General features: G+C 49.6%; 6 protein-coding genes across 6 annotated transcripts; 1 reads left to right on the top strand and 5 right to left on the bottom strand.

The window, feature by feature from the left end:
- Window positions 1–718: 718 nt before the first annotated feature.
- Window positions 719–898, bottom strand: LACBIDRAFT_314050 (uncharacterized protein; the record flags this gene model as incomplete). Its single annotated transcript, XM_001877494.1, has 1 exon — window positions 719–898. One exon carries the CDS (start codon window positions 896–898, stop codon window positions 719–721), a length of 180 nt encoding a protein of 59 aa, XP_001877529.1.
- A 511-nt stretch (window positions 899–1,409) lies between these two features.
- LACBIDRAFT_293209 (uncharacterized protein) lies at window positions 1,410–3,748 on the bottom strand (the record flags this gene model as incomplete). Its single annotated transcript, XM_001877493.1, has 3 exons — window positions 1,410–1,541; window positions 1,594–3,355; window positions 3,727–3,748. 2 exons carry the CDS (start codon window positions 3,746–3,748, stop codon window positions 1,662–1,664), a joined length of 1,716 nt encoding a protein of 571 aa, XP_001877528.1. The 3' UTR covers window positions 1,410–1,541; window positions 1,594–1,661.
- Window positions 3,749–7,554: 3,806 nt separating this feature from the next.
- Window positions 7,555–10,153, bottom strand: LACBIDRAFT_293207 (uncharacterized protein; the record flags this gene model as incomplete). Its single annotated transcript, XM_001877492.1, has 9 exons — window positions 7,555–7,634; window positions 7,745–7,814; window positions 7,865–8,069; window positions 8,228–8,243; window positions 8,330–9,377; window positions 9,435–9,614; window positions 9,677–9,749; window positions 9,789–9,886; window positions 10,118–10,153. 9 exons carry the CDS (start codon window positions 10,151–10,153, stop codon window positions 7,555–7,557), a joined length of 1,806 nt encoding a protein of 601 aa, XP_001877527.1.
- Window positions 10,154–10,963: 810 nt separating this feature from the next.
- LACBIDRAFT_324326 (uncharacterized protein) lies at window positions 10,964–12,667 on the top strand (the record flags this gene model as incomplete). The annotated part of the gene is made up of 9 exons (XM_001877855.1): window positions 10,964–11,145; window positions 11,220–11,231; window positions 11,273–11,284; window positions 11,424–11,474; window positions 11,657–11,663; window positions 11,772–11,942; window positions 11,974–12,121; window positions 12,299–12,332; window positions 12,574–12,667. 9 exons carry the CDS (start codon window positions 10,964–10,966, stop codon window positions 12,665–12,667), a joined length of 711 nt encoding a protein of 236 aa, XP_001877890.1.
- A 246-nt stretch (window positions 12,668–12,913) lies between these two features.
- LACBIDRAFT_314045 (uncharacterized protein) lies at window positions 12,914–13,412 on the bottom strand (the record flags this gene model as incomplete). Its single annotated transcript, XM_001877491.1, has 2 exons — window positions 12,914–12,929; window positions 12,985–13,412. 2 exons carry the CDS (start codon window positions 13,410–13,412, stop codon window positions 12,914–12,916), a joined length of 444 nt encoding a protein of 147 aa, XP_001877526.1.
- A 933-nt stretch (window positions 13,413–14,345) lies between these two features.
- On the bottom strand, window positions 14,346–15,049 carry LACBIDRAFT_314044 (uncharacterized protein; the record flags this gene model as incomplete). The annotated part of the gene is made up of 2 exons (XM_001877490.1): window positions 14,346–14,860; window positions 14,914–15,049. The coding sequence occupies 2 exons, from the start codon at window positions 15,047–15,049 to the stop codon at window positions 14,346–14,348; spliced, it is 651 nt and encodes a 216-aa protein (XP_001877525.1).
- Between the last annotated feature and the right edge of the window lie 2,131 nt (window positions 15,050–17,180).

The raw sequence follows: 17,180 nt of genomic DNA, 5'->3' as shown, positions 1-17,180 counted from the left end.
ACATCTACGTCAAGGAACCAAGACGCAAAAGAAGTTCTTCAACAAAGAACCCTCAACGGCGTGGTCCATCCCGGTTTTCATCCCCTCTTGACCAATGTCTAGACCACTGCTTAGCAACACAGATAATCCATGTATCACTTCGAACGACATCGAATCCACCGTAACCATATTTGTTTCCTCATGACGCCGTATTTGCATTGGGACGAGCAGAGGTGATAAGAGGGCTTTGAGCACCGACTTCGTTCGTAAAATGAAGCCAATGACCACATGGTCATCCTCCGTGAGACTTGTGATTTGCTTACTACAAAGTCTTGGCTACTGGTGTCGCAATCCCACAATTTCCGAGACCCAGGCCGTTATTCCAGTGGAGTCGAAGGTGAGAAGGATAGGAAGTGTCTCCAAACCGACGAGACCGAGAGCCTGTCAGTCCAATGTCAGTCAATCATTGTAGCAGTGGCGACGCGCACTTTACTCCTTCCGTCCAGCGAGCACGAGGCGACGACAAATGCAGATGGTCATACCAACCGTCAAATACACAAACAGGCTAACAAGCGCGACAGTGGCTGGAATGTCGGATTCAACTTCATGATGAGTAGAACGAACCCCTAGCCTTTATCAGGATTAGATACGAACTTGGCTCAAGGATCAATAAGAAACTGACGTTAGATTCTTTTCGAGTCCGTCAGAACGAATCTTCTGCAATAATCGAGTCGGGCCGTCAGATAAGCGCCATCACTTGTTCTCCACCCCTAATAATCTCTGCATGAGAAGAGGGAGATCCGGAGCGAGTCATTCCCGTGCTCGAATACCAAGGCCAAACATTGAGAAGAGCTTTGGAAAGTTCGAAGTGCTCGCTGCCCAGGTTCGAGGGTGGAAAATCCCACCAATCCCGCGTCATAATGTCGTCAGAAACCCCTATAGCCTAACCATTAGAGTTCTGACGTGAATGTTGGGAACGGCTGGACTAACCTCAAATGGGAGGCAGACGTGTATTAGACCTGCCGTGCATCATCCCAAACGTGCGATGTGAATTTAAACCCGATGTTGACCAGCACTCCGTTCTTTCCGTGCGCCTATTCTGCCGTCATTGAGAGGTCTTCCATGACTGCTATGAGATATGAGATGAACGACACAAAGAGAAATTTCGGAAATAAACAACGATAAGCAACTTTTCTTCCAGAAGAGATCGAAATGAGGCTCAATCCTGACTTTACTAATAATATTCACAGTTTCCTAACTCGAGTATGGTGTAACGGCTAACATTACCGCCTTTCATCTGTAGGAACTCATATAGTTCGCGGTAGCTCGGGGTTCGATTCCCCGTACTCGAATCGCATGTACTCCGTTTTTTTTTCCTCGCAAGGTGCTAGTTGTTATAGTACTGTCGTGTGCCTTTCATGCGGTCTCGCTTGGATGTACTTTTTTGTTCCCACTCACACCATTGAATTACGGTGAGATGCAACCATCAGAAAGAAATAACGTTAGATATATCCATGGCTCCTGGCCAGGATTCGTAAAAGCCATAAGCAAAAAGAAAACACCTTCGACGGGTAGGTCAGAGTCTCTCAAATATCGAAGAACAATGTAGATCACACTAAGATGTCTGCAGGGAAAGAAAAAAGCGAGTTCAATGACAGCGTTTGTGCGCGTCACGACGACCTTCAAGCGCCTTCCTTTGGCATGGGAAGCAAATTGATCTCTTCATAAGCATGGATATCCACCAGCTTCGGGCATCGCCGCTTAATCCCATCCAAAATCCACCTCTTAATCACCAGAGGAGGATACAACTCCACCAGCCTTGGCGCGGTCTGCAACCCGAGCCTTGTCAGGCCTGGGAACAATGTCAAGCAACCCAGAATTCGAGGATAAAACCTTTCAGTCATCATCGAAGGTCCAGGTACCACTATCGTCAGCCGAGAAAGGGTGGCGAGCTCCTCTTCCCATTCCGTCAGCTCTGGCGGGATTCCGTTAATCAGAGAAGAATGTATTCCGAAGAAATTCGAGTCGAACTCGAGCTCTACGAAAAAGGTCACTAGTGGGTGAGATTGTTGGACCCGGCGACGGAGGTTGCCTAGAATTTCTGCAATGGATAGTATGTCCAGGGGACATCCGACTGTTTTATAGGAAAATGATAAGCCAACAGATCGAAGTCGTGGAAGTTTCACGGGATGGGAAAAGATAAATGTGATTATCTCATGTGGGCCGTAAAGCCAGTGAAGTTCAGGAAGATCCAATGAAAATGAGTCCAGGGATTCTGTTAGCCGTTCATCAATCTTGGTCCCGGACCGGATGAAAAATTGTAGATTTATGAGAAGGCCAAATTGATTCATCCACGGGAGGGCGCTGAGGATGGTTGGTACGCTGCCGTCGATGAGGTAGAGGCCGGAAACTTCAGGCAACGAGTCGACGAGTCGAGCGAATGTTAAGGAGAACTCAGCTTCGGGTACCTTCTTTTCAAGAGGCCCGTTCCAATTCAAAGTGAGGGTGAATGTCGTGATGGGAGAGTGTTTCATCATGGGGAACGTCCAATTAGAGCATGGTGGGAATAGCATGTCCGCCGTGCCGATGGTAAGGCGTTTAACCTTGGTGTTCTGCAGGGCGGCTGGTGAACAACTGAAAAGCACACGCTCTCGCCCTCCCACCCTCTCATATCTCCCGGTATCATTGTCCATCGCATTATTATTGTCCTTGACAGCACCCGAAATGCTTTGACGCTTAAGCCGCTTTCGAAGGGTTTTAAGAAGACCACCAGTGGGGACAAGATTATCCTTCCCCGATGACTCGGAGAACGCGTAGCATCTGCTGAAAGGAAGCCCCATATTGGCTATCTTCAAGCCTTGACATGACTTTTCAACCGCTGTGTTGAGCAAGTCCTCCAAAACGGCAGAAGACCGTTTAAGTTCTGCGTCATCAAGAGGGCGGGTTCCGAGGATATTCAAAGTGAGACTGAAGTCGTCAATGGAGGAGAGTTTCATGAGTAGGCGGTGTAGTTGGCGAAGGGTACGGACGCCATCGGCAAGGGCGGAAGGCCAATGCTGGGTACGCGACAGCTGGACAGTGAGGTGCTTAAAATTCTGAAGAGTCGTGCTGGCGAGAAGAGCAGATAAAGGGTTGATATCTGTGTTCTTCTTCGGATATGTATAAAGCCTCAACCTGCAAAGCTGGGCGGGGTCCCGAATCCCTTCTTTTTCGAGCAGAACAGTGACTGCAAGACGATTGAACAAATGCGACACCCTGGTGCAGTCTTGCAAAGTCGGGTTGGGCACTTCTCTCAAGATCGAGAGAATTAACTCCGTCGGTAGATCGAGCAAACCGAGATGGGTGGCTGATTCGAGTTGTTCATCTTGAATCATAACTGTAACAGTTGAGAGTGTCGAACATGTGTAATAGGGGAAATGGCCGCCCTAAGGCCTTGTGCCAATCATCATCCTTTTTTGGTGTAGTCTCGTGAGGGTTGCCGGAAGCAAGGACGTGCTTGCATATGTTATGTCTCAAGGCCTTCCTACTTTAGCTCTTCAACCTCCAAAACCACTTCTGTTCTCAACCGTGCTGTCTACAAAGGACAAGGTTGCGATGGACTAGCTTGTGGACCCCGCTGATTTTTCTTATTAGTTATGGAGAGATGAATTGTCGAGGAGGCCGCAAAGGCATTGCGACAAGGACAATACTATGGTAGTGCAAATCCAGTGTCCACTCGGGGCCCTATGGTCAGTCTTGGAATTCTACCCTCAGAAGGGGAGTCGACCATGATGGGAAGATGCCGAAGGATGCCGATAGTTCAAGCTCCGGCTTTTTGAAACTTTTCGGACTTCCACCGTAAACACCTCTAATTCGACGTTATATTTTGTTAACAAATGGAAATCTCGATGTATCGTAAGGATCCTGTCTGCACGCTCTGTACGCCTGGCACGCTCACGCCGATTTCTGTAAGCCCCTTCGATTGGGCTCCGAGTCCGCGTCTTCATAAATTCATAGAGCAGCCTGCAGAGTTTCTTGGAAATGAGGGTACGGGGTGTGCCTGCTGCAGTGGATGCAGAACCCTTGGCTGACAATCTTTCGGGTAGCAGTCATAGCAAAATCTCACATGCAAAAGATTGTAACTTTAAGTCGATTTAATCAAATCTGTGAATTTGAGTTAATTTCCTCTCAAATCGTTCGTCTTAAATCGTCTACAAGAGAATAAGGTTGTGATGGACTACTAGCTTGTGGACTCCGCTGATTTTCGTCATTCGATTATAGAGAGATCAATTGTCGCCGGGAAGGCCGCAAAGGCTTTGCGGTCAATTGGAACTTGGTACCCTGTGCCCCCATCGCAGGCTTAAACACGTTTCCGTTGAACCACTCGGCGGCAAAGCTCATATCGTAACGCTTAAAGGGTCACTCTCAGAAATATGGTCTCAATCACTCCTAAACCACATAACTTGCTGCCTGATTTTTTTTGCCTCCGTATCAACTATTGAGCTCGGAAGCGGCAAGACAATCATATATCATTATGCCCCGCCGCCCCGCCACTTTTCCAAGACGGCGCCTGTCGACCCTAATTATCCCCTCTCGGGTTATCAGATACCTACCATACCTTCAATCACGCGTCGGCGTTGGCAAGGTTACCCATCGTCACGATGCCTCACAGCATCACCCCAGCCACACCCATTGTCTCTGTATCGACCGACTCATCATTTCGACTCTCATGTGCTTGGTCTACCCACCCGAAATGCTCGGTGAAGTATTTATGTTCTGCGCTACCACCATCTACAGCCCGGCTTTCTGATAATTTTGCCTTTGTCACCACACCCATTGATGCTCCTTTGCCAAGTCTGCTGGTATTTGAGATCCCTTTTGCTGTCCATATGGCCTACAATTGTCAATCTGGTCTTCCATTTCAGTGATATAGCGCGACCCGGGGACACTCCCACCTGACATTCTACAGGATATGGCTAGGCTGCTCTCGTCTAACTCCTCTTTGGCCGGATAAAAACCCGGATACTCTTCCGATTTTCACACCTTGGATTCGGTATTCCATAGGCTGTTTATGTCCGAGATTCATCGCTGGCGATTTGTGAGCGTTCGGCTTACGACCCCACATCTGCTGTATCATAGTTTTTGACTATTCCTAACAATGCAGCTCCCATGCGTGCTAAACAACTTGGAGCCGAGGGGCACTCACCTAGACCTGTGGACTCTGATTTCAAAATTTTCAGGTTTCGTGCGCTAAAGCAGGTCTCATTAGAGAGCATTGATGACCCGCCGCAATCTATCATGAAAATTCCTTGGCAGCAGATGAGGCATATCAAGATAAATGGACGTAGGGCGCTAGCCCGCGATTGCCTCCCTCTTCTGGCACGTAGTCACTTTCAGGCTATCGAACGAACTTGGACAGTCTCATGATACGCCATCCTCGATTGTCCTTCCCTACCTTCGCTCCATGACCTCATTACCTCTCTTGCATCATCTCGATCTCCCTGTTTGACTCAACTAGAAATTCATGATCACGAGGCCCTCTCCTCGATCACGCAGTTTTCAACGAGTTCATCCACTGGACCTCTCCCCAGCTCAAGTATCTCATTATTCAAGACATCCTATGTCCGGTCGAGCAAACATGAGCGGCATACGACGCATCCCAAACGTCAACTTCAGGGTATCCAGGCGGTCGTATCCTACAACCTGCGCAGACATGGCGGATAAGACATTCAAGAGTTGCCCCTTTGCTCTCCGTTATCAAGTCGGCTGGACATCTCAACCTGACATGGAGATTGAGGATGAACCAGCACGGATTATCATGGTGGGAGTGTGGGTCAACCTAATTTGACTATGTACAATGGGTAAGCCACAGTTGTGAATTACGGCAGACGAGCGAGGTGGCTACCATGGACGTGTCTTGGCGTAAAGATCTCTCTCCTGCGACATTGCGGACATGTGAAGATTTGGACCTTGTATCCAACTTGTATCGGTTTTTTGTGCAGGGTTATATACCCTTACGTTCCGGATACCCAGTACCATTTGTCGGACCAACATGAGCGATCGGGGCGTAGAAAGGTACTGTGCAAAGTCTTTACAGCGCCATCGAACGATTTAAGTGTCGAACGGCATGTTCATGAGGAAACAAAATCTTTATATAGGTATTGCCATCTCCTAATTACACTTGTTTATTCTCTGTGCTCCTCCGTCCAACATGTCTCTAACCCCCAAGATCATATACGGCACAGCATGGTGCGCTGAATCTGTTCCAAAAAAACGAGTATACTGAGCCTTGCATAGGAAAATGGAACAAACGGCCTCCCTAGTCGTCGCAGCCGTTCTACAGGGCTTTCGAGCGATCGACACTGGTACGTATGACCGCTGAACAGCTGAAGGAGTGCAACGTTACGATTGTAACACATCTGGAAGCTTGTCAGCCCAAGCACTACAGGTGCGTTGATTCAGGTTGTGCATTGGTGGATTCATGGGTTGACTGACCGAACTTGAAGAGAAGATCTAGTAGGCCAAGCCCTCCAAGAACTACAAGAAAAGCATAACATCAAGCGAGAGGATCTATTCATCCAAACAAAGTCCGTCCTCTTCCTTCTCCTCATCTTTATCTCCAACGCCCTCCGGCAGATTCACCCCCCTCAGCGGGCAAGACACCACCAAACCCCTCCCCTACTCACCCACCTCCCCCCTCTCCACCCAAATAACAACCTCCTTCACACGCACCCTCTCAAACCTCCAAACAACCTACGTAGACAGCTACCTCCTCCACTCACCCCTCCGCACACCAGAGCAAACCCTCGAAGCGTGGGGTGTCCTCGCTAGACTGCAAGACGAGGGAAAAGCGCGGTTGATAGGCGTCAGCAACACGTATGACGTGCGGGTCTTGGCGAGGCTGCATAAGGAGAGAAAGGTGCAGGTTGTGCAGAATAGGTGGTATGAAGGGAATGGGTGGGATAAGGCCGTTGTGGGGTTTTGTAGGGAGCATGGGATTATGTATCAGTGCGTTACATGCCTTTTCTGGTCTCCCTCCCCTCCTCCCCAGCTAATCGTTCCTTAGATCGTTTTGGACACTCACAGGCTCCCCAAGCCTGCTCTCCCACCCCGCCCTCCTAGCCATTGCCCAATCGGCGAATATCACCCCCGCGCAGGCTGTTTACCGTATATCGCAGCTGGAGGGGATCGTGCCGCTATCAGGGACGAAGGATGAGACGCATATGCGGGAAGATGTAGAGGTGCAGGATGTCCAGCTTGATGAGGATGGGTTGGATTGGGCGTTTGATGAGGTTAGGGAGTTTATTCGTTGACGAGGGGAGGACTTTTAAATAAATATATGTATGTATGTAACTTGTAAAATATCACTCGGGCGCCAACCTATCCACAATCTCATCCCACCGTTCCCCAGTAACATCCTCCGAATCAATCCTCGCAGCATGCACCTTGTCGCCCAACACCTCTTTACTTTCGTACCCCGCGCTGTAGTGGGATTCCACCAAGATAGCAAAGCGCACGTCTCGGATAGTTATTCCTGGGACTCTCACGTAGGATGGTGGTGATTCTGCGCTTTCAGCGGGAGCGGGAGCAGGACGTTTAGCGGCATGCGTCTGCGTGACGAGGGATACTTTTGTCGTTTTCTTGCCGTGCGTGATCGTTATAGTTGACGGGTGGTGCTGTAGCATGTAAACAGAAACCCCGAGTGCGTGCGTAGGAAAAGAAGGTACGGTGAGAGAGAGAAGGGAAAGACGTACATCCTCATCATGCGCAATGACACCAACGTCACCTACAAACTTGACGGCTTCGTCGAATTTCTTGAAAGCGTACTCTGCGCTGAGGAACGTTGATTCTTTTCCCTGCGTACGCGTTCAAGCTCAAGCAACACTTTTTTTTCATGGCGACGCACCTTTACGCTAGATTCTTGAACACTCGGCTTCCACCCCCTCTTATAAAGCGGGTGGAGGTACTCTTCAATTCCGGATCTCCCTAGCCATGGGGTGGGCCAGCCTTGGGCGGGTGGTGGGAGTGCGGGGATCTGTGGTAGAGGATTGGGCTTGAAGGTAGGATGAGACACGTTCAGATTTCCTGGGTCGTCCTTTGGAGGAGCCATACTGCTTAGAAAGCGGAACGGCATTGAATACGATTGCACAAGCCAATGGGTTGTTAATCGTGAGCTTGCTACACGTCGTTGAGCCCGTAATAATTTCTGCATGTCTGGTGGTCAGGATCACAACTGACGGATCAAATTAGGCATGATTCTACATATAACAAAACGAGGAGACGGTCTATAAAGTAAAGAAAAATCATAGGTTGTATTATCACGAAACGTCCATATTCTTCTTCCCATTCCTATTGCCCTCCCCTTCCTCACCTTCAGCACCCTCAGGGAACACCTGGGACGCACTCGTCGGCGTACTTGACACCGACGGTCCAGGAGTCCCCCCTCCCACATTCGGTCCAGGGTTAGGCGTCCCAGAAGAACGACTAACACTACGCTCCTGTCTCTGACTCTGCTGCTGCATCCGCCCACTCCCATCATGTTCCTCACCACCACCACCAAGAGGCAACGACGGCGCGCGACTATCACCGCCGCCCGTATCACCAACAGGCAACGCCATCGTCCGTAGGTACCGCTCCTCACTGACATTCCCAGGACCAACGGTAGCAAGGACAGCGGCAATATCGCTTCCCGTCCTGTCAGCAACGTTCATCCCTCTATCACTCACCCTCCCCCCTCCACGCTCCCAAGATAAAGCAGTATTCGCGCCCGTCGTCCCACCGGTCGACGACAAAAAGTCAAACCAGCTCGGGTTCCCACCACCATTCTGCGCCTGGCCCTGATGCTGCCCGTCATTCCTATGCACCCCCGCCGGCGGGGAAGGACCATGCACAGGCCAATCCAACCCCAACCCAGAGCCTCGTCCAGGTTGTTGTTGTTGTTGGTGATGATGGGAACGTGTGTCCCCGTCCCCAAAGGCAGGGAATATCTCCCCGCGGCCTCCTCCACTGGGGGGGTAATCACCAGGCCCATCGTGATGCCTCTGATGCCCGCTGATCAGCCTATGTCCATGTCCATGCCCATGGTTCGGGTGATGGAACTCATGCTGCCCCGAGAAATCCGACTCGTGCAGGGGAATGAACGACGGAGGAGGAGGCGCGTGATGGTGATGCTGCGCGCCAAACATGGGCGTATACTGCTGGTGGTACTGTGGAGGCCTGGAGGTAGGATGCGCCCCGTACCCCCCATACCCATCGTCGTCGAGCTCTCGGGGTCGTTTATGCGAAGACGGTTGAGGAGGCTGTGGGGGCGGCATGTGTACGGATGCAGGGAGGGTGCGCCAGTTGTTCCCGTGGGTGTTGCTATTCGTAGTATTGTTCTGGTTTATGGGTGCGGGATGACGAGGGCCGGGGTAGTCGCGCTGTTGGTGTTGTTACTGGGTAAATACGGGAAAAATGTAAATGTTTCAAGTACGCACGTCGTTATTGTGGGAGATGTTCATATCACTAGGGGGCTTGAGCTTCCCCGCCTCCTTCTTCCGTTTCGTGCGTACGGGTGCGACTTCTTCTTCGTCATCGTCCTCGTCCCCCTCGTCGATCTTCCCCGCGTTGGAACCTGAAAAGTCACCTGGACCACGGTTGTCCGTTTCGCCGTCGTGCTGTTTTTGTTGTTGTTTTGGATTGAGTGAAAAGGACTGAGAAGGGATGAGGGGGGACGTACGTGGAGATGCCTCTGCACTATATCTTGAACCCCACGAGAAGAGTACTGGTACAACTTGGGGCCATGTCCCGGTCTATCTTCTACATCGTCGTCGTCATCAGCTTCGACTCACAGTAGAGACAAAAAGAACGCACCAAAAATGATAACAGCAACATCGACACTACAAAGCACGCCGAGCTCATAGGCTTTCTTGAACAACCCATTCTTACGCTGATGTGAATGAAAAAGGTAAGCAAGTTTTAAGCGTACTAAGTGTAAGTGAAAGGGGAGGGATAAGAATAGAGAACTATTTTTGTGCACTTGGGCTTGGCGTGAAAGAAAATAGACTGGACAAGCCCCATGAATGTCAAAACTTGCCTTGAGGAAAGTGACGGATCGGTTCCGTTCGTGCTATTCAAAAACCGTCAGTTACAATGACCGTTCGTTCAGAGGGGGACGTACGGTTATGGGTTGAATCTCAATTTTGCGACGGCCCATTTTGTGTCTTTGCTATTGGATATAGGAGAACTTTGGGCGTTGGCGTTGGCGTTGTTGGCGGTAGTGTGGTGAAGGGTTAGCAGTGGCCGACGAGTATGAGTGAGGTGGGCGGGGGGTTGTACGTGGAAAGGAGAGAAGATGGGGATTGTGGGCTGGTGGGATTGGATGCCTTGAACGAGCTAACGTAATGCCATCATCTGGCACAAGTCTGAGTCTTCAATCTCACTTGCAAGTGACTCGCAGCGTCAGATCTCTACGGTGCGGTCTTTCGTCGCTGGATTATAACTCCTGACTATTACCCTAATCTACGTTACGACGGCTATCAGGTTCGGCAATGTTGACTTCAATGCGTCTCCGATTTCGAATCAACTGGCGGTTGAAATTGTGAATCCCCCGCCAATGAATTCGCCGTTACTCGAGCTCTGCAATCTGGGGGGCAAAGCAAACCCTTTGTCTATCTGGATAGGCTTCGAAATAGTCTTGGCTGAATATCGCCTTATGGAAAGACTACACACACCAAACTTCGCCAAGCGAAAACATAAGTTGCTCACCGACTCAACTTCCAGGTCCAGCTCTCATCTTCATTATGGGAAGAGGGACAAACGATCCGAAGAACTCCCCGCTTTTCCAACATGAACATATACAAGTTAGAAGCCCGAATACGTTGACAACTCGGATTCAAGCCGACTTCCATTGTCATAACTGTACCCAAAGTGTAATCTTGTATGCCGAGGTGCGAGGTTACGTTCATACGTATTTGCGACTGTGCAGTTTGCCGCAGAGATTTCTTCCTCATGCTGGGATCCTAACATGACTCTCGCTCAGGCGTTGTTTGAGGTTTATTTTGTTACACCTCCACCTCTGGCTCTTTGCGGTCAAGTCAGACCTCAAGGCCTCAAATCTTCCCTGAAGTCGACATTTTATCCCGCATGTCACACCATCACATACAGCCCTCGGATGGCGTCACGAGCAGTCGGTATCATTCAAACCTGGTACGTTTCAATTCTTCATCCTCACTTCGAAAGCGCCGTCGCACCGTTTCATGGGTGACACTCGCACCTTACAGCCATGCTTCTCTGTTAGTACATCGGTCCGTACACGCACTTTTCATCACTACAGACACTACACGATGTAGGTGCGAAAACTGGGTTCGACTTCCAGACAGAGAGATGCAATTGTGGTCCCGTACTGTCTTTTTTTTTCATAGCGTGAATTTCTACTTTACTCAAGGTGTTTTAACATACTTGTGAAGTGTAACAATCTACCACAGTGCGACCTCAGCCGACGTGCGTCCACTCCCCGGCCCGAGCATGGCCCAAACGTGCGCATTCTGAGTCCCAGATATCTACCTGTTACCAAATTCTCTGAAGTGTTATCTCTAGCCTTGTCTAGCATGTGCATTGTTGAGGAACCAGGGTGTTTCAACTCTCAAACCTGTCGTGGTCAAGTCGTAGCGCATGGTCATGGTGATATTGATTATAACTTATATAAGTTCTTTGTTAGTATATCGGTTAGTACACGCGCTTGTCATTGGATTTCTGTAAACACGCGCGAAAGCTGGGTTCGACTCCCAGACAGAGAGAACTTTTTATGGCGTGAACTTGACTGCTAATAATAGTGCGATCCTAGCCGACGTGCGCCCACTCCAAGCATGGCCCAAACGCGCACACTCGCGCAAAGTCCATCTTTTCAAATGGAAACAGGTTTCCTCTCCGATGTCGTCGTTCATGCTGATGCTCATATTGGAAACCAGAGTCATGTTAACTTCTCTGTTAGCATTTCGGTCTGGGTTAGTGCACGCACCTGTCATGATAACGCAGTTCAGCCGGGTTCAATGCGCGAAAGCTGGGTTCGACTCCCAGACAGAGATTAAAGTGATATCAATGGTTTTTTCATGGCGTGAACTTCTACTAGTACTAGGCTACTACAAGTTTACTTTCCAATGTTGTTCTGACATACTTGTACCCAGTGCGACCTTATAACCAACTTATAACTAGCCGATGTCCGTCCACTCCAAACGCTAAGTAATGACCCGTATCAATTTTTTTGAAGTCGAGAGAGAGAAGTGTGTACATTGTTAAAAAACTGCGAAAAGCATTATTGTTTGAAACTTCCTCATGCTGATTATACTGATCCTCATATCAGAAACTATTATTCTAGCTTCTCTGTTGGTATTTCGGTTAGTACACGCGCCTGTCATAAGTAAGAACTCTTGAGCGATATCTGACGCGCGAAAGCTGGGTTCGACTCCCAGACAGAGAGATGGAGGTCTAAAATCGATTTTGCTACGCGCCGTTGTTGCGCCCTTGTCACATCAGATCTAGAGCTTCCAACTCCATGCAAGGCAACATAGGCGACGATTTGGATTCTTGGCTTATTGCATCCGTTGTGTTTCCGCCGCTGATGTCGCGTAACCTTAGGCCTGACGAAAGCATTCAGTTACCTCTTTCAGGCCATAGGCAGAAAGAAGGTCGTTCCGTCGCCATGATCCTTCGAAATGCTGAGGTTGTGTGATACGCAAGATGGCTGTCCGTTGATACATTTGAAAGCAAACCAACAGTTGCTCCTTAAATCGTTATATTTCCAGAAATTATAGTGATGGTGTAGGTGTTCACCCGTATAGTGATGAGCGCTGAGCCGCAGCAATTAAATAAAGAACGATCCGAGATTGCCGTATCTGGTAGCATGTTGTTGAAAGTCGTTTTGGATATCGTAATTCGTGGCGTGTAGGAGTCAGCCCCTCAGTTCCCATCTTCCCATCTAACACCAATCCAGCCTAAAAGTCTAGTCAATACTCGTTCGCGCTTTAGAAAGAGAAAAGGAACACGCACGCGTCGGTGTTGAGCATACAGACCCTGGGCCATCTCGGGTCCGGAATAGACCCAGAGATAGAAGTACTTTCACAATCGTTGGAGGTACTTTTACCCCGCCGGGCCAAGTAGTCATTTGTAACCGGTACCTGGCCAGAAGCTGGCCTGGTCGTAATAGCGCAGGTGGCGAATTCAATGACCGCATATCCATTACGGATAGGTGACACTGATACATCCCCTAGATACCTATTCATAAGAACCACGCAATGTTCCAATTTCGCCGGGGGAAATCCACCGCAGGTGACAGCGTTTACGCAGTGAGTACCGAGCAAGCCGAGCAGTAGTAACGCAGAGGCAAGTTGTTTATACATCTGGAAGACAATGTCATTGGATAGGTATGCAATAGGCTGTGTTGGGTTACCTTGCTTTGAGTTGAACGACGTGCACATGTGCTTGGTGGGACTCAAAAGGTCACAAAGTAATTTCTAAATTCTGGCTATGCATCGAACAAACATGTGGACAATTCGGTACGTTCCGTGTGAATCGGGACAATCAACGGCGATGCCGTCGATTTATAACAACTGAAAACATCTCCTTTGGATCACTTCCCAAAAAACAGACTTCGCCCACAATTCGCCCATTCTTCGTTTTTTTTGACGGAAAAAAGCGGAAATAGGTTTTAGTATACCCAGAAGGCCCTGTCTAAAAATTTCGTGGCAATACATCTTGTGGAAAGTTTGAGATCTACTGAGTGCCGACTCAGAGGGTCTGCCGAATTACTGATACGGCATAGTAATGCTTCGGCCTCTCCATGGATGAGGGTAACATACCATCAAAACGAAGGCCGCTTCGTTGTCGTTCAATTTCACGGGTAGGTGCTCGTTGCCATTGTTGTACTTTGCAGTCAACTAACCTTAGTAGCCGACGTGTGTCCACTCCAAGCATGGCCCAAACGCGCTCACTCCCAGAATGACCCATTCAAATTTCCCTAAGTTGAGAGAGAAGTGGTATATCTCCTAACGTAGGTTGAAAGAAACCATACAACTTCAAGTACCAATCGTCGTGTATTGTCAAAACTCACATCGAAAGCTGAAGTTTGAAATCCCAACATCTCTGTTAGTATATCGGTTAGTACACGCGCCTGTCATTGCTGCAGTTTGTTCACGACGCGCGAAAGCTGGGTTCGACTCCCAGACAGAGAGATACATATTTTCTTTTGACATTGCTACAAGCAGTCTAAGCTCAGATATCAAGCTTCCTGTGTGAGATCCAAAGAAGTGGTATATCTATATCTGCCTACATAGCACATATCGTACATACATCTTACCCAAAAAAAGCAAGCAAGTCCCATCCGTAATCACAAAGATACCCATGATTCACTATCACGAAGATAGCTTAACCACCCAAGTCTCCGTAACTCCCTGCGACAGCGGCAACACCATCGCCTTCTCAAGTTCGTCATCCTTCTCCAACCCCTTGAAAATCGTCTCATCCCCCAAGAAATCAATCCTCTTATAATGTTTATCCCCCTTGCCCCCATCCGCCGTCAACCGCTTCTTCACAGCCTTCTCCACCGTTTCCTTCATTTCCCCATCCCTAACAATAAATCCCCACTCCGAATCGACAATGGGCTGCTGCAGCGCAGAGTACAGCGCGTCCCACACGACTTCGCACGTGATGTTGTCCGGGGAGACGATATCGATCGTCCAGGGGAAAGATTTCGAGATCAGACGCATGTGTGTGAAGGGCGATGCGCGGGCGGGTGAGTTGCGGTTGGAGTAGTATGTCGATGCGAGGATCTCGGTGCGTGGTTTTCTTTTGATGTCGAAGCGGAGGAGGGTTGTGTCGGCTGCTAGAATTGGGTTTAGGTTGGGGTATTGTTTGGATCGGACGGAAGCTGGTACGGAGGTGTTGTTAGTATTTTCGTTGAGTTTTGAGATAAAGTCGTACGTGGTGGATTTGGTCTACCTCCGTATGCTTCTGGGTGAGTCCACCAGTTTGCGTACTGTGGGCCAGGGATGTAGACGTGAGGGTGATGTTGCGGGTAGGGTGGGGCGGACCACGGTGGTTGGCCCCAGTGAGCCATGGGTCTTTAGATTGATTGAGAAGTGGTAAAGGGAGCTGAGGGAAGCGAGTCAGATAGTGCGGCGGCTTTATATGACGCGACTTGCCTGATTTGATTTGCGGCCGGGCTACTTGAAAAACATCGGAACACTGACTCATCGCCAGCGCTTGCGGTTTATAGGTTCCAGGGTAAGTCGAAGAAATCGTGATTATGTTTAAAATGCGGTGCCATCCCATCCTCATGGCTTCACGTGATGATTCGCGAGTACCTGCAAGGTAAGTAGGGAAGGGGGGTCGGTGAGCAATCTGCTGCAATCCAAGACGGGAGGTTGTCCAAAAGATCTACTCAGCGCTGCGGCGGCCGCGCCGAGAAGAGAAGCCCAAGAATATGGGTGTGTCGTCCTGACTAGTCCTGACTGGCATGACGTTATGCGGCGGGGTAAAGACGACGGTGTGTGTTGCACACCAGTTGAGCCATTCGAAGCAAAGGGTCCCTTTTCGAAACTTCGCGAACACGGCCATTAGCATGCAGCATGTATGGTGCTGAACCTTCGAACAGTGCCATGGATCAAATAGAATACCGGCGAGGACAGGGAGACACAGGGACCCAAGTGGGAGTTATGGTGGGCTTGTTGAGGTTGTAAGGCAAGTTGGTAATCGTCCGTGATCGATCCGAGGGATGTTCCGTCTGTCACTGGTCAGGAGCAGCTGAGGAGCAGGACACAAGCTTCTGGGCGCTTGTTTGGCGCCCATACTCATCCCCGAATCTCCGCCAGCGCCTAAGTAACCACACGCCTAACAATAACCTTGATACTGGCGCTACCTTGAGCGTCAAGATTCCTGGCTTTCCAAGGAATTTCGGGGCGAAAAATTGCCCGTTCATCCGACTTCAATGGACCAACTGTCATTAAAAATGAGGCCCTTGGAAAAGCAGCGAGCTTCAAGGCCGCGTGTGTTTGCAGGGTAAATGGTACATCGGCAACTTGAAAGATATGAGTGCGAACATTCAACAAGGGTTAGAAACAATTCTGAAAATTTGATCTCAGACAGTGAGAGGCTGAAGCGCTGAAGACCTTGTGAAGACCGCCTCGTAAATATCCTAAAATTCAAGCTGCATCAGCAAGGAAAGGTCAGGGTCTTTTGAGTGTTCCCTTGCCAATACGAAGGCTCTGATTGGTCGAGGAGAGAAAGATGATTTGAAAGAATCCAATACCTCGCGTAAAAGTAACGTAATGCGCATGATACCTCGCTGATAGACCGGCCCAGCCGCGTGTCTTCGTTTCAAGTTGTACCACAACCACAACCATGTCCTTCAACGCCCTCCGCGCCTCCCTCCGCACCGCTGCGCCTCTCCGTCGTGCAGCTGCTGGCAAGGCTCTCCCCCGTTCCTCCTTTTACCGCAAGTACTCGACGCCTCCCCCTCCGGCTGCTGAGACGCCCAAGCCCAAGTCTGGGAACAACACCACGCTTTACCTCGGTCTTGCTGGTGTTGCGGCCATTGGTGTCACTTACTACTTTATCAGAGGCGAGGACGGTGCTGCTGCCGTCAAGTCTATCCAGACCAAGGCAAAGTTTGTCCCCACCCAGCAGGATTACCAAAAGGTTTGTTCCTCATCATGTCTAGTTTGCTTGGGACATTGTGCTCATTGTTCTGCGTAGGTGTACAACAGGGTTGCTGAGCTGTTGGACGAGGCTGGAGAGTATGATGGCAAGTCTGTAATTGTAACCCACAAGTCTAAATACTGACCCACATTCCAGACGGCTCCTATGGTCCCGTCATCCTCCGCCTTGCTTGGCACTCTTCTGGCACCTATGACAAGGATTCCAACACTGGTGGGAGGTAAGTCTCATTCGCCTAAACACGCGTGCGTACACCTCAGGACACCGTCCCGAATAGCAATTACGCCACCATGCGTTTCGAGCCCGAGTCCGTACACGATGCCAACGCCGGCTTGAACATCGCCCGTGACCTCATGGAAAAGGTCAAGCAGGAGTTCCCATGGATCTCCTACGGTGATCTTTGGACTCTTGGTGGTGTAGCTGCCATACAGGTATATATATATATATTGATATCTTCAAAGCTATTTTGTTGACACGCTTGGCAGGAAATGCAAGGCCCCAAGATCCCCTGGCGTCCAGGCCGCATTGACGGT

This window comes from Laccaria bicolor, genomic scaffold (assembly GCF_000143565.1).
Source record: "Laccaria bicolor S238N-H82 LACBIscaffold_5 genomic scaffold, whole genome shotgun sequence".
Classification (NCBI taxonomy): domain Eukaryota; kingdom Fungi; phylum Basidiomycota; class Agaricomycetes; order Agaricales; family Hydnangiaceae; genus Laccaria; species Laccaria bicolor.
The sequence above is the reverse complement of the archived record's forward strand: the minus strand, read 5'-3'. Positions and strand labels throughout refer to the sequence as shown.